General features: G+C 43.4%; 1 protein-coding gene across 1 annotated transcript in view; it reads left to right on the top strand.

The window, feature by feature from the left end:
• LOC132401346 (dynein axonemal heavy chain 6-like) overlaps positions 1 to 14,510 on the top strand; it is a 545,526-nt gene that overhangs the window by 519,848 nt on the left and 11,168 nt on the right. The window contains exons 81-82 of the mRNA XM_059983475.1: positions 1,207 to 1,370; positions 6,928 to 7,124. Of these exons, the coding sequence (XP_059839458.1) occupies positions 1,207 to 1,370; positions 6,928 to 7,124 (361 nt within the window). The remainder of the gene's footprint in view (positions 1 to 1,206; positions 1,371 to 6,927; positions 7,125 to 14,510) is intronic.

Here is a 14,510-nt window from a genome sequence, read left to right as displayed (position 1 = left end):
GATCCACTACTATCAGGAAGGAGGTACAGGAGCACAAAACTAGGACTGCCAAACTGGGTAACAGTTTCTTCTCCCAGGCTGTGGGATTAATGAATACCCTCCCACCACCAAGATCTTGTCAGTAGGACAGTGAGCTGTTTACTGTTTACCTGTGCTATGCATTATATGCATTTTGAATTATATTTTATTAATTTATTAGTGACAATATTTTGTTTTATGTTCTGTGTGTGATATATGTATTGTGGGTGCACTGTGGTCCAGAGGAACGTGGTTTTGTTTGGTTATATGTTTGTACAATTAGATGATATTAAACTTGAATTTGAGTTCAAAACCAGCAAGGAAGATGACAATTTCCATAATGTGAGGTAAGAGTTAGCAAGGATCACTGTAAAACAACATATTTCACCGATGTCCTTCAAGGAAGGAAGTTTTCCACATTTAGAGATGAAATTGGTAAATCTGTTTATTATTGTCATGTGTACTAAAGTAGCACACACAAAATGCTGGAGGAACTCAGTAGGCCAGACAGCATCTACAGAAAAAGGAATAGTCGACATTTCGGGCGGAGACCTTTGGCACGTCCTGATGAAGGGTCTGGCCCAAAACATCAACTGTACTTTTTTCCATACATGCTGCCTGGCCTGCTGAGTACCTCCAGCAATTTGTGTGTGTTGCTTGGATTTCCACCACCTGCAGATTTCCTCGTGTTTGTACTGTGTTTTGTATGGTATGCCATCCACACGGATTATTTCATCACATCAAAGCACTGAGATAGTTCAAGTGAAAACAACAACAGAATGCAAAATATTATGTTACAGTTACAGAGAAAATACCAAGGCCATTAAAGGTAGGTTGTGATGTTCAGAGTCCATCTTGTTGTACGGGGGACCTTTCAATACCTTATAGCAGCACATAAAAGCTATCTTTGAGCCAGATGGTACATGCTTTTAAGCTTTTGTATCTCTCCTACTCCAAATCATTTCCATTCAGGGACAATTAATTGAGCCACAACATGCACTGATGTTTCCAGTTGTATCAGTGTCCAATATCCCCACAACTGACCATGGCCATGGCACATGAAAGTCTATTGACCAGTGCTCCAGTTACTGGTCATTGCCATTAAGAGTATTTCACAAAGCAGGTGGCTTTTGGGTTGCACACTCTCCAAAACAGGAAAAAATGTTTCCAGGCTCTGTTTTTATTTAGAGAGCAGCACAGCCAGGATGAAATAGTGCTGGAAAAAGTGGAAGGAATCCTCAGGAAGTTGCCTGAAACAGTGGAGGATGTTCATGGATCGGAAAGCAACATAACAGACCTAGCCCACTTGCTTGCATCATCCAGCTGGGCAACGCACGTGGCATCTGTCAAAGGTGAGGCTGTGCCTTGTATCCTCTACACCCTTCACCTTTACCCATAAAAAGAGTAAGATTCTGTCAGGGCTCAACAAGTTGGGCATAGGGAGTAAGTTTCCCCTGATGGAACAGAAGTTTGAAGTAAGCAGGCAGTAATGACAAATATGGTAAGGATAATTGTGTCAGGCAATGACCATCTCTAACATAAAACCAACCGCTTAGCCAGGATATTCAATATTGGCATTGGCTTATTAATGTCACATGTGTGACATACCACAAAAGAACTTTGTTTGGTTTGCCATCTAGATAGATCAAGCCATACGTAAGTACATTGAAACAGTAAAAAGAAAAACAGAATGGATAGTAGTGTTGCAGTTGCAATGCAAGTAGACATAAAGTGCAAGGACCACAATGGAGCAGATTGGAGATTAAGAGTTCATCTTCAGCATTTGATAACAATGGATAAAAGCTGTCCTTGAGCCTGATGGGTTGTATTCTCAAGCTTCTGTACCTTCTGCCCAATGGGTGAGGGGAGGAGATCGAATCACTGGGTTGGGATAGATTCTTGATTATGATGGTTGCTTTCCCAAAGTAGCAGGAAGGGTAGACAGAAACAGAATCAGGTTTCTTAACACTGTCTTATATGACAAAAAATGTGTTGTTTTGTGGCAGCAGTAGAAGGCAAAAAAAAAATGCCATAAATTAAGTAATAAATAAATAAATAAATAGATAAATAAATAAATAGATAGATAGATAGATAGATAGATAGATAGATAGATAGATAGATAGATAGTGCGAAGAAAGGAATAACAAGGTAGTGTTCATGGACCATTCAGCAACCTGATGGTGAAGGGGAAGAAGCTCTTCCTGAATCATTGAGTGTGAGCTTTCAGGCTTCTGTTCTTTATTGGAGGGAGCCTTGTCTGAATGAAGGGCTGAACTGTATCCACAATTCTCTGCAGTTTCTTGTAGTCTTGGGCAAAGTTTTTGCCATACCAATCTGCAATACTTTCAGATAGCATGCTTGACATGGTGCATGTGCAAAAGTTGGTAAGATTCATGCTGAATTTCATTGGCCTTCCAAGGAAGTAAAGATATTCCTGTGCTTTCTTGACCACAGCATCCAGGTCAGATATTCCACTTCAGTACCACTGATACAGACAGGGGCAAGAGCTTTGCCCCACTTCTGAAGTCAATGACCAGCTTCTTCATTTAGAAATGAGTTAAGAAGTAATGTCTTCACCAGAAAACCAGAGAACTTGTGGAATTCTCATGAGACAAAGGTCAAGTCACTGAGTATATTGAAGGAGGTTGATAGATTTCTCAACACAATGGGCATCAAGGAGTGTGAGAAGAGGTGGGAATGTACAGTACAGGTAGAAGATAGGCTGTGATCATTTAAATGGGAAACCCATATTTTTGGGTCTTTTTCTGTGTTGCTCTGAAAGTGATTGATGCCAGTGGTGAACTGAGCTCCTAAACAGACAAACCTAAATATGCTCACTCCTTGCAACATCCACAAAATGCTGGTGGAACGCAGCAGGCCAGACAGCATCTATAGGAAGAAGCACTGTTGACGTTTTGGGCCAAGACGTTGACAGTGCTTCTTCCAATAGATGCTGCCTGGTCTGCTGCGTTCCACCAGCATTTTGTGTGTGTTGCTTGAATTTCCAGCATCTGCAAATTTCCTCATGTATGCTGACTCCTTTACTGCTGCCTCCCGCCACCTAAGTACAGGACATCCAACAATAGACTGTAGTGTCAAGGTTCTGTATTGGGCTCTGATTTGGGCCTTATTTTTGAACAGGTCAAAAAAGAACAAAACAAAAGGTATTTCACATCCTAAGGATGGGCACCCACAAACAAATCTGCTCTGTTCTGCCCATCAGCCGGCTCAGCTACCATTGATACTGTTTCTCCTACTGGTGAAGCACTCTCTCTGTTGTTCCTCTTGCAGCGTAGCAATCCCTCTGTACTGCCCCGACTGCCAATCCCTCAATACTTCCTCCACTATAGCACCATGCAGAAGAGCATCCCTCTGTACATTCCTATCCACAACGCAACTCCTCCTTATTTAATAGTTGGATGAAGGCACTGAAGTTTCAGCAGCTGAAAAGGTAGTTAGGAAAGTACGTTGTGAAGAAGATGTAAGGAGGCTACTTCCTGATTACCATAAGTCCATAAGACATAGGAGCAGAATCTGGCCACTTGGTCCATTGAGTCTGCTCTGCCATTCCATCATGGCTGATTTATTATCCCCTCAACTCCATAATACCCAAAACCCTTATCCTTAATAATGGACTCCAACATCTTCCCAACCACTGAGGTCAGGCTAACTGACCGATAATTTCCTTTCTTCCGCCCCCCAGCACCACCCCTTCCCCCCCCCCCCCCAGTTTTGAAAGGATTGAGTGTAATTTGTAATTTTCCAGTCCTTTAGAACCATTCCAGAATCTAATGCTTCTTGAAGATCATTACTAGTGCTTCCACAATGTCTTCAACTATCTGTTTCAGAACCCTGGGATGTAGTTTATCCGGTCCACATAATTTATCTATCTTCAGACCTTTCAGCTTCACAACCTACCTCTCCTTACGAATAGCAACTACACTCACCTCTGCTCCTTGACACTTTCAAATTTCTGGCATACTCCTAGTGTCTTCCACAGTAACAAATGACATGAAATACTTATTAAGTTCATCTGCTATTTCTTTGTCCCCTTTACTACCTCTCCAGTGCCATGTTCCAACAGTCCAATATCTACTCTTGCTTCTCTTTTACTCTATATATCTGAAAAATAATTTCTGGCTCTTTAAGACATACAAACAAGCTGGATGAACTCAGCAGGTCGGGCAGCATCCGTTGAAATGAGCAGTCAACGTTTCAGGCCGAGACCCTTCGTCAGGACTGAAGAAGGAGGGGGCAGGGGCCCTATAAAGAAGGTGCAGGGAGGGTGGAAGGTGCCAGGTGAAAAACCAATCAGAGGAAAGATCAAGAGATGGGGGAGGGGAAGCAGGGAGGGGATAGGCTGGAGAGGTGAAGAAGGAATGAAAGGGGAAAGCACTATGGGTAGAAGAAGAAGGCAGAATCATGAGAGAGGTGATAGTAGTTGCCCTTCTGGTAATTCCCTCCCTCTCCCTCCCACCATCCCACTTTCACTCTGCCTCTGCTTCTAGCTGCCTATCACCTCTCTCATGATTCTGCCTCCTTCTACTTTTCAACGGATGCTGCCCGACCTGCTGAGTTCATCCAGCTTGATTGTACATCTTGATTTGACCACAGCATCTGCAGCGTACTTTGTGTTTACTTTTGGCTCTTTGATATTTGATATTTGGCTCCTTGATTTGATATTGGCTGTTTGATATAAAGGTATTTTTATCCTTGCAGTTTCTTAACTATACCCACAAGAGTTCTACATCTTCCAATCTTATGTTACCATCCCCTTTTGGTTACCTGCCTATCTTTCGATACAGGGTTTATCCTTAGATGTAAAGCTCCCAACTATAGTCTTCTTTCAGCCATGACTCAGAGGTGCCCACAGCGTCATCCCCACCAAACTCTAATTGCTCTAGAAGGTCATCTACCTTATTCTGATAATGCGTGCTTTTAAATATAACACCTTCAGTCTTGTATTCATCATCCTTTTCAATTTTGCCCTCACTCATCCCACTGACTGCAATTTTGCTCTATCATCTGCCTGTCAGGATCTCTTCACAGTCTAACTACACGCTGCATCAACTTGTATAGTACTTGCCCCAACCACAGCCCTTTCACTCTGGTTCCCATTTCCAACCTTCTCCAACAGCTCTAGCAAGTCTGCCCACAAGGATATTGGACCCCTCAGGTTCAGCTGTGAACTGTCCTTCTTTTTTCCAAAGGTCATACTTCCCCAGAAGAGATCCCAATGGTCCAGAAATCTGAAACTCTGCCTGCCCTCTGCACCACCACTTCCTCAGCCACTGCTTCATCTTTACTATCATGCTATTCCTACCCTGACTAGCATGTGGTCCTCGGAGTAATCCAGAGATTACTACCTTGGGGGTCCTGCTCTTCTGACTCTTCCCCTAACTCCCTTTAGTCACTATGTCAAACCACTTCCCCTTTTTACCTGCAGTATATCATTTGTATGTGTGCACCACGACCTCAGGCTGCTTCCCCTCTCTCTTGAGGATCTTCTGCAGTCACTCTGAGATATCTTGGACCCTAGTATCTGGAGAAGGAAGGTAGAAGGAATACAGAAGGAAGCCATTTGGCATATCTCACTGACACCCAGCAGAGTGAACCCAACAATCCATTTCTCACATTGTCTCACACATATGCTCAAGAGCTGCCCTTTGGATTATTTTGCCACATATCTCTGGGAGGGGTACAGTCTATGCAGATTAACCCACCAATACATCGTTGGGATGTGGGAAGAAGCTGGAGCATCCATAGAAACCTATGCAGTCACAGGGAGAACATGCAAACTCTCAACAGCACCAGAGACTGGGATCAAACCAGAGCTCCTGGGGCTAGGGGGCAGAGATATTTACAAAGAGTTGTAGATAACTCTGTGTGTGGGGGCAAAGGTCAAAGAAATGGAGGATAATGTGGGGACATGTGACATTGCATTTTACCTCAATGGATTTCTGAGCTGTAAATTGCAGAGAATCTGGGGGATCCAACCACATGATTCACCCAATTTTAGTCTGAAGGTATAGCAGGTAATTACTGTGTATGAACTTTATAGTTATTAGTGAAAGGTTTTACACAGAAATAGGCCACATCCATCCATTATTTGGGGCATTGTTCAGATCATATCCAGAGTATTGTTTCATCTTCTTACCAAAGAAAGGATATAGGTGCATTCAGAGAGGGTGTCTGGGCTGATACCAGGATTTGCTTCCCTTATGAAGGAAGTCTGGATAATCTGGACTTTTAAGGAGTGATGGGAGCATGATCGACACACATGTTCTTGAGGGTTTTTTGACAGGTGGGATGGTATCTCCTCATCCCCACCCCCATCCAAACATGGTGGAATCTGATCACCAGTTCTTCTACCAGTATTTTAGAGCTGAGCTTTCCAACAAGCTTCATGCTTCCCAACCATCACTCCTGGGTTAACAGTAGTTCAGTGGGTATTCCCCACTAATACCATCACTGCTCATAACCTCTGCTTGCAGGAATTTTAGAGCAATAGAGTCGTACAGTGCAGAAACAGATGCCTCAGCCCAACTGGTCCTTGCCAACCAAACTTCCCATCTACAGTAAGTTAGTCCCATTTGCCTGTGTTTGGTCTGTATCCCAAACTTTTCCTATCTATGTATCAGTCCAAGTACCTTCTAAATGTTGTTAATGTAACTGCCTCAAACTCTTCTTCTGGTAGCTCATTCTGTATACAGACCACCCTATGGGTGAAGAAGTTGCCCCTTAGGGTCATACTCTGAAAGGAAGAGAAACACAGTATTTTGTACAGTGGTCTGTCAGTACATTCCCAGCAGCAATGTGTCACTGCCCCAAGTGTTCCCATTCCCCACTGCTTTTGAGTTCTTGTGAGTTACTGCTGCCTCAGCCACCATCTCCCTTCATCTTTACTAGGGTTTGATTGCTTGGCAAACTTTCCACTACTGACGGTGCTGCGGCATGAGATAAATTGCTACAACCAACTGCTGCAAGTGGTTATTTCCTCGCTGAACTCCCTATGCCAAGGGGTGAAGGGGAAGATTATCCTGACCCCCACACTGGAGGAGATGTACAACTGCTTCCTTAGCCTCAAGATGCCCAAACTTTGGCAGGTAAGTTTGTAAATTGGTTTATTATTGTCACATGTACCAAAACACAGTGAAAAACTTTGTTTTGCATGCCATCCATACAGATTACTTTATCACATCACTGCTCTGTGGAAAAATAATAACACAATGTGTTAACAGTTACTGAGAAAGCACTGTGCAGGTAGGTAATAGGTGCAAGGTCCATAACAAGGTAAGTCAAGAGTTCACCTTGTTATACCAGGTGACTTCAACAGTCTTATAACTGTCTTAAAATAATCTTAAAAGCTGTCCTTGAGTCTGGAGGCATGTGCTTTCGAACTTTTGTATCTTCTGCCCGATGGGAGGAGGAATAGAGGGAATGCCCAGGATAGGTGGGGTCTTTGATAATGTTGCCTGTTTTGCCAAGGCAGCGAGAAATGTAGACAAGAGTCCATGGAGGGGAAGCTCTATTCCATGATGAGCTGAGCTGTGTCGATAAGTCTTAACATTTTCTTGCATTCTCAAATAGTTGCCATACTAAAGATTAACTTTATTTGTCACATGGACATCAAAACAAAGACTGAAGTGCATCAGTTGTGTCAGTCTGTGGATGTGCTGAGGACAGTCTGCACATGTCAGCATGCTTTTGGCAGAAACGTAATACACCCACAACTTCGAGGAAATCTGCAGACGCTGGAAATTCAAGCAACACACAAAATGCTGGTGGAACACAGCAGGCCAGGCAGCATCTATAAGGAGAAGCGCTGTCGACGTTTCGGGCCAAGACCCTTCGTCAGGAATAACTGAAAGGAAAGATAGTAAGAGATTAGGAAGTAGGAGAGGGATAGAAAATGCGAAATGATAGGAGAAGACCGGAGGGAGTGGGGTGAAGCTGAGAGCCAGAAAGGTGATTGGCAAAAGGGATACTGAGCTGGAGAAAGGAAAGGATCATGGGACGGGAGGCCTAGGGAGAATGGAAGGGGAAGGGGAGCACCAGAGGGAGATGGAGAACAGGCAGAGTGATGGGCAGAGAGAGAAAGAAAAAAAAGGGAGAGGGGAAAAAACTAAATATATCAGGGATGGAGGGATGGGGTAAGAAGGGGAGGAGGGGCATTTATGGAAGTTAGAGAAGTCAATGTTCATGCCATCAGGTTGGAGGATACCCAGCCGGTATATAAGGTGTTGTCCCTCCAATTTCACAGGTTGGAGGAACAACACCTTATATACCGGCTGGGTAGCCTCCAACCTGAAGGCATGAACATTGACTTCTCTAACTTCCGTTAATGCCCCTCCTCCCCTTCTTACCCTATCCCTGATATATTTAATTTTTCCCCCCTCCCTTTTTTTTCTTTCTCTCTCTGCCCATCACTCTGCCTGTTCTCCATCTCCCTCTGGGGCTCCCCTCCCCCTTTCTTTCTCCCTAGGCTTCCCGTCCCATGATCCTTTCCCTTCTCCAGCTCTGTATCCCTTTTGCCAATCACCTTTCTGGCTCTCAGCTTCACCCCACTCCCTCCGGTCTTCTCCTATCATTTTCCCCTCTCCCTCCTACTTTCAAATCTCTTACTATCTTTCCTTTCAGTTAGTCCTGACGAAGGGTCTCGGCCCGAAACGTTGACAGCGCCTCTCCCTATAGTTGCTGCCTGGCCTGCTGCGTTCCACCAGCATTTTGTGTGTGTTACACCAACAACTTACTAACTCTTACGTTTTTGGAATGTGAAAGGAAGCTGGGCATCTGGAGGAAACTCTTGCAGTCATGGAGAGAACATACACAGTCCTTACAGACAACAGCAGAACTGAACCCGTGTTACTGATGCTGTAAAGCAGGAAGCTGTCTGCTGCCTTTATCAGGTCAAATCATCCTGATAGGGTGCTTTCTGTGGTGCACCAATACAAAATGGTGAGGGTCAAAGGGGACAAGCCAAATTTCTTTAAGCTCTTGAGGGAGTATAGGAAGTGGTGTACTTTCTTGGCCATGGCAGTACACATGGTGGAAGGAGGAACAAAGAGCTAAGGGACTACAAACATTATTAAACAGGAAAGAGTTCAGAAAAGGTTTACAACAATGTTGCCAATACTTGAGGGCCTAAGTTATAGGGAGATGTTAGGTAGGCTAGCATTTTATTCCTTGAAACATTGAAGACAATTTTATAGAGATATATAATATCATGAGGTGAATAAATAGAATGAATGCACACAGATTTTTTCCGAGGTAAAGGGCACCTTGGTCAGTGTGGATGAGTTGGGCTGAAAGTCTTGTTTCCATGTTGTATGACTCTGACCAAGCCAGTAACTTTACATGATGATACAGGATCGTGTCCGTGGCATTCTCAAGGGTGATTGTGAGCAGCCAGAAGTCTTGGAACATATTGGCACCAATGGCATAGGGAGACGAGGTGGCGAAGTCCTGAAGAGAGATTTTAGAGAGCTAGGTAGAAAGCTGAGAAGCAGGACCTCCAGAATAGTAATCTGTGGATTGCTGCCTTTGCCACGTGCCAGTGAGGATGATTTGGCAGATGAATGTGGGACTGAGGAATTGGTGCAGGGGGCAGGAGTTCAGATTTATGGATCATTGTAATCCCTTCTAGGGAAGGTATGACCTGTACAAAAGGGACAGGTTACACCTTAACTTAAGGGGGCCCAATATCATCGCAGGCAGATTGGCTAGAGTTGTTTGGGTAGGTTTAAATTAATTTGGTAGGATGATGGGAACCAGAGTGACGGTGCTAAAGATGAGGTCTCCTCTTCTTCGGCTGTCCAGCGATTTCAATGTTGACTGAGGCCTGGGCAAGGTTGTATGGAAGACCGGCAGTTGCCCATGTTGCAAGTCTCCCCTGCCACTGATGTTGTCCAAGGGCTGATACAGGGCACTAGGGCACGAGGCCGATACAGCTTGGCAAAAAGATGAGGTAGTTGGTTTACAAAGAAAGGTGATGTGCAGTGAGACTCCTAGCAAGGGCAAAATTACAGTCAACAGGATGAGTTGTTACATAAAAGGCAGACAAAATTGAAAAAGATGAATACAAGACTAAAGGTGTTAAATTTGAACGTGCATAATATACAGAATAAGGTCAATGAACTTGCAGCGCAGTTGCAGATTGGCAAGTTTGATGTAGGCATCACTGAATCATTGCTGAAAGAAGATTATAGCTGGGAGCTTAATGTCCAAGGATACACATTGTATCAAAAGGACAGGCAGGAAGGCAGAGGAAATGGGGTGGCTCTGTTGGTAAAAAATGAAATTAAATTATTTGAAAGAGGTGACTGAGGGTGAGAAGATGAATCATTCTGGATAGAGCTCAGGTAAAAAGACTCTTATGGGAGTTATACAGTAGTAAGGATGTGGTCTACAAGTTACAACAGGAGTTAGAAAATGCATGCCAAAATGGCAATGTTACAATAGTCATGGAGAATTTCAATATGCAGGTAGATTGGGAAAATCAGGTTGATGTGGCATTCCAAGAGGGGGGATTTCTAGAAGGTCTACAAGGTGGTATTTAGAGCAGCTCCTGGTTGAATGTACTGGGGGATCAGCTATTCTAAATTGGGTGTTGTGCAATGAAATGGAACTGATTAGAGAGCTTGAAGTAAAAGAACCCTTAGGGGAAAGTGATCATAATATGATCAAATTCACCCTGAAATTTGAGAAGGAGAAGCTAAAGTCAGTTGTATCAGTATTACAGTGGAGTAAAGAGAATTACAGAGGCTGAGAGAGGAGTTGGCCAGAATTCACTGGAAAAAAATCACTGGCAGGGATGATGTCAGAGCAGCAATGGTTGGAATTTCTGGAAGCAATTCAGAAGGCAGAAGATATATACATCCCAAAGAGTAAGAAGTATTCTAAAAGCAAGATGACACAACCATAGCTAACAAGGGAAGTGAAAGCCAACATAAAAGCCAAAGGGCATATAATAGAGCAAAATTCAGTGGGAAGTTAGAGGATTGGGAAACTTTTAAAAACCAACAGAATTAAACTAAAAAAGTCATTAAGAAAGTAAAGATGGAATGTGAAAATAAGGAAGCCAATAATATTAAAAAGGATACCAACAGTTTCTTCAGATACATAAAGTGTCAAAAAGAGGTGTAACTCTCATTCCGCTAGCAGCTTAATATAGGGGGTGATAGCCCCCGACCTGGCCAAACTTAAAACAAAAATCTCATTTGGGTGGATGCTGTGTGATGTGTCCCCTGTTACAAATCAGTATCCCGAAATAACAAACAGTACACAACATGCAAACGATTAAGCTTTATAATTCTTACTTTGGCTATATGTTTATAAAGACAACGAGAAAAAAGAAAAAGGGCCCATTCTTATGAAACTGTCTATTGCACAATGTTGGATCTCACTGATAAGCCGGTCTTTCACCATCAACCTCCCCTGATCATCGCTGCCCTTTGGACCCTCACGCCAAGTCCACCCCATCCGACGTCTACCAACTCCCTCCATTCGTGTCTTCTATCCTCATCTCTCCCCAGCAAAAGACTGCAAAAATTTATCTTCCAGACTCACAAGAAAGAAAACAGCATTCCAAACCCCATTAACCCAAACATTGCTGCTACAGAGAAACCATTACATTATCAGTGAAAGCTTACAGCATGTTACCAAGGCAAGAGTGGATATCGGACTGCTGGAAAACGATGCTGGAGAGGTAGTAATTGTTGCACTGAATGGGGCGAACCCAAATGCAGGACACTGGCACAAAGATAGAGCTAGAATGAAGATGAGGATGTGAGCGTGGCTGGAACTTGACACAAAGTGTTGCTGGAGTTGGACAGCAGACAGGCGGCAGGCAACCCTTACCCTGACACGGAGCGTTGCTGAGCTGAACGGCAAATGGAAAGGCAAACGGCAGGCAATACTTACCTTGACATGGAGAGACAGAGTTACACAGGAAAACCTCAGTACAGAAGTAAAACTTAGGATACACAATCCTAAGCAGCCAGGAACTTGAATTACCACACTGGCTAAATTAACGATCTGGCAATGAGTGGATGCAAAGCCGAGATATGCTGTAGGTTTAGATGAGAATCAGGTGTGTCGCAAATCAAAGGGAATTAAAAGAATATGGGGAATTAACAGTTGGGATCATGATGATAATGGAAGACAAGGAAATGGTGGATGAACTGAATAAGTACTTTGCATCAGTCTTCACTGTGGAAGACACTAGCTATATGGTGGAAGTTCCAGCTGTCAGGAGTCAAGAAGTGTGTGAAGTTACCATTAGTAGAGAGAAGGTGCTTAGGAAACTGAAAGGTCTGAAGGTAGATAAGTCACCTGGATCAGATGGTGTAAGAAGGCTGTGGAGACGTCAGTAATGATCTTTCAAGAATCACTAGGTTCTGGAATGGTCCCGGGGTACTGGAAAGTTGCAGATGTCACACGACTCTTCAAGAAGGGAGAGAGACAAAAGAAAGGAAACTATAGGGCAGTTAGTCTGGCCTCAGTGGTTGGGAAAATGTAGGATTTGATTGTTAAGGCTATGGTTTCGGGTACTTGGAGGAACATGATAAAATAGGCCATAGTTAGCATGGTTTCCTCAAGAGAAAATCTTGTCTGACAAATCTGTTGGAATTCTTTGAGCAAAAATTTCTTAACAAGCAGGATAGCCAAAGGAGAATTGGTTGATGTTGTGTACTTAGATTTTCAGAATGCCTTTGACAAGGCAATTTTATCTTCTTCTGACTAATAATGGCGGTTGGCAGTCCAACTTAATGGTGTATTACTGGCACCAACTGGACTGAAGTGTGGTGTGGAAAGTTTGGAAATAAAACCCTTACTATTTCTTTCCAAATGAAAACTAAGTTACCCCAAAAAGCCCTATAGATTGAAAATAAAACAATATTGTAATTAAATTAAAGTCACTCCCATAACTTAAAGCTTTTAAATGAAAACTATCAACCATTAAAGATAGTTATGCAGCCTGCATTTGCTTTCTTTTAACCTTATATGCTCGTCTAAGGACTGGCCATACTAGGCAAAATTATTCCTTATACCTTGTTGGAAAATATCACTCTAGGGTGTGTGGGTTTTGTCATCATAATGAAACATCCTTAGACGAGCCAATATAATTCCTTCCCTTCTTGTTCTACCCCCTTCTCCCATCAATCCAACAGTTTTATGTATTCTGTAAAGGTGTCTCCCCTTATGCCCATTATTGCACAAGTCTTACCATAATCCCCAGGTTTTAGTCCCACCAACCCCTGAGCTTCTGATTTGCTAAGTAGAATGTCAATATCCACAGTTGAACTTTTGACAGCCAATCAACCCACTCATTCCCTCAACACTTCTTTGTGCTGGAAAAAGGCATGTAAACCAAAGCCTTCTATATGAAATAAAGTTTGAAGAACTTCCAACAGTAAATCTAGAATGACCTGTTTTAAGACTAGTCAAAACCAAAAACAAATTTGAACAAATTATAACTTTGCAAGGACAAATTTCCTCCACCCACTATAAGCCCAAAATGATGGTAACCAATATATTGATAAATGGTTAGTAAAACATTTCTTTATTGTTACCTGTGATTCAGGCACAAAAACAGCCACACCAACATTCCCAGATTCCCAAGAGAAAATATGTAGATGCTGGAAATCCAAGCAACACACACAAAAGGAGCTCAGCAGGCAGTGTTTTGAGCAGGACTGGAGAAAGAAAAGGGTGAGGGGTAGATTTAAAAGGTGGGGAGGGGAGAGAGAAACACAGGGTGATAATGAAACCAGGAGGGAGAGGAATGAAGAAAAGAACTGGGAAGTTGATTGGTGAAAGAGATACAGGGCTGGAGAAAGGGTACTTTGATAGGAGAGGACAGAAGGCCATGTAAGAGAAAAAAGGGGGAGGAGTACCAGAGGGAGGTGATGGGCAGGCAGGGAGATAAGGTGAGAGAGTTAAAAGGGGATGATGAAGGAGGTGGGATTACTTAACCAGAAGTTCAAGAAATCGATGTTAATACCATCAAGTTGGAGGCTACCCGGACAGAATATAAGGTGTTGTTCCTCCAACTTGACTATGGCCTCCTTGTGACAGTAGAGGAGGCCATGGACTGACCTGTCAAAATGGGAATGGGATATGGAAGTGGCCACTGGGAGATCCTGCATCTCTCTGGCAGATGGAGCGTAGGTGCTTGGCGAAGCGGTCGTCCAATCTATCTCGGGTCTCACTGACATACAGGCCACACCGGGAGCACCAGACACAGTGTATCACCCCAACAGACTCACAGGTGAAGTGTCACCTTACCTGAAGGACTGTTTGGGGCCCTGAATGGTCGTGAGGGAGAAGGTGTAGGGCAGGTGTAGCACTTGTTCCGCTTGCAAGGATAAGTGCCATGAGGGAGAACAGTGGGGAGGGATAAATGGACAAGGGAATTGCGTAGGGAGCGATCTCTGCAGAAACCAGAAAGTGGGGGGAGGGAAAGACGTACTTGGTGGTGGGATCCTGTT

This window comes from Hypanus sabinus, chromosome 10 (genome assembly GCF_030144855.1).
Source record: "Hypanus sabinus isolate sHypSab1 chromosome 10, sHypSab1.hap1, whole genome shotgun sequence".
NCBI lineage: Eukaryota > Metazoa > Chordata > Chondrichthyes > Myliobatiformes > Dasyatidae > Hypanus > Hypanus sabinus.
This window is presented reverse-complemented; position numbering and strand designations above follow the sequence as displayed.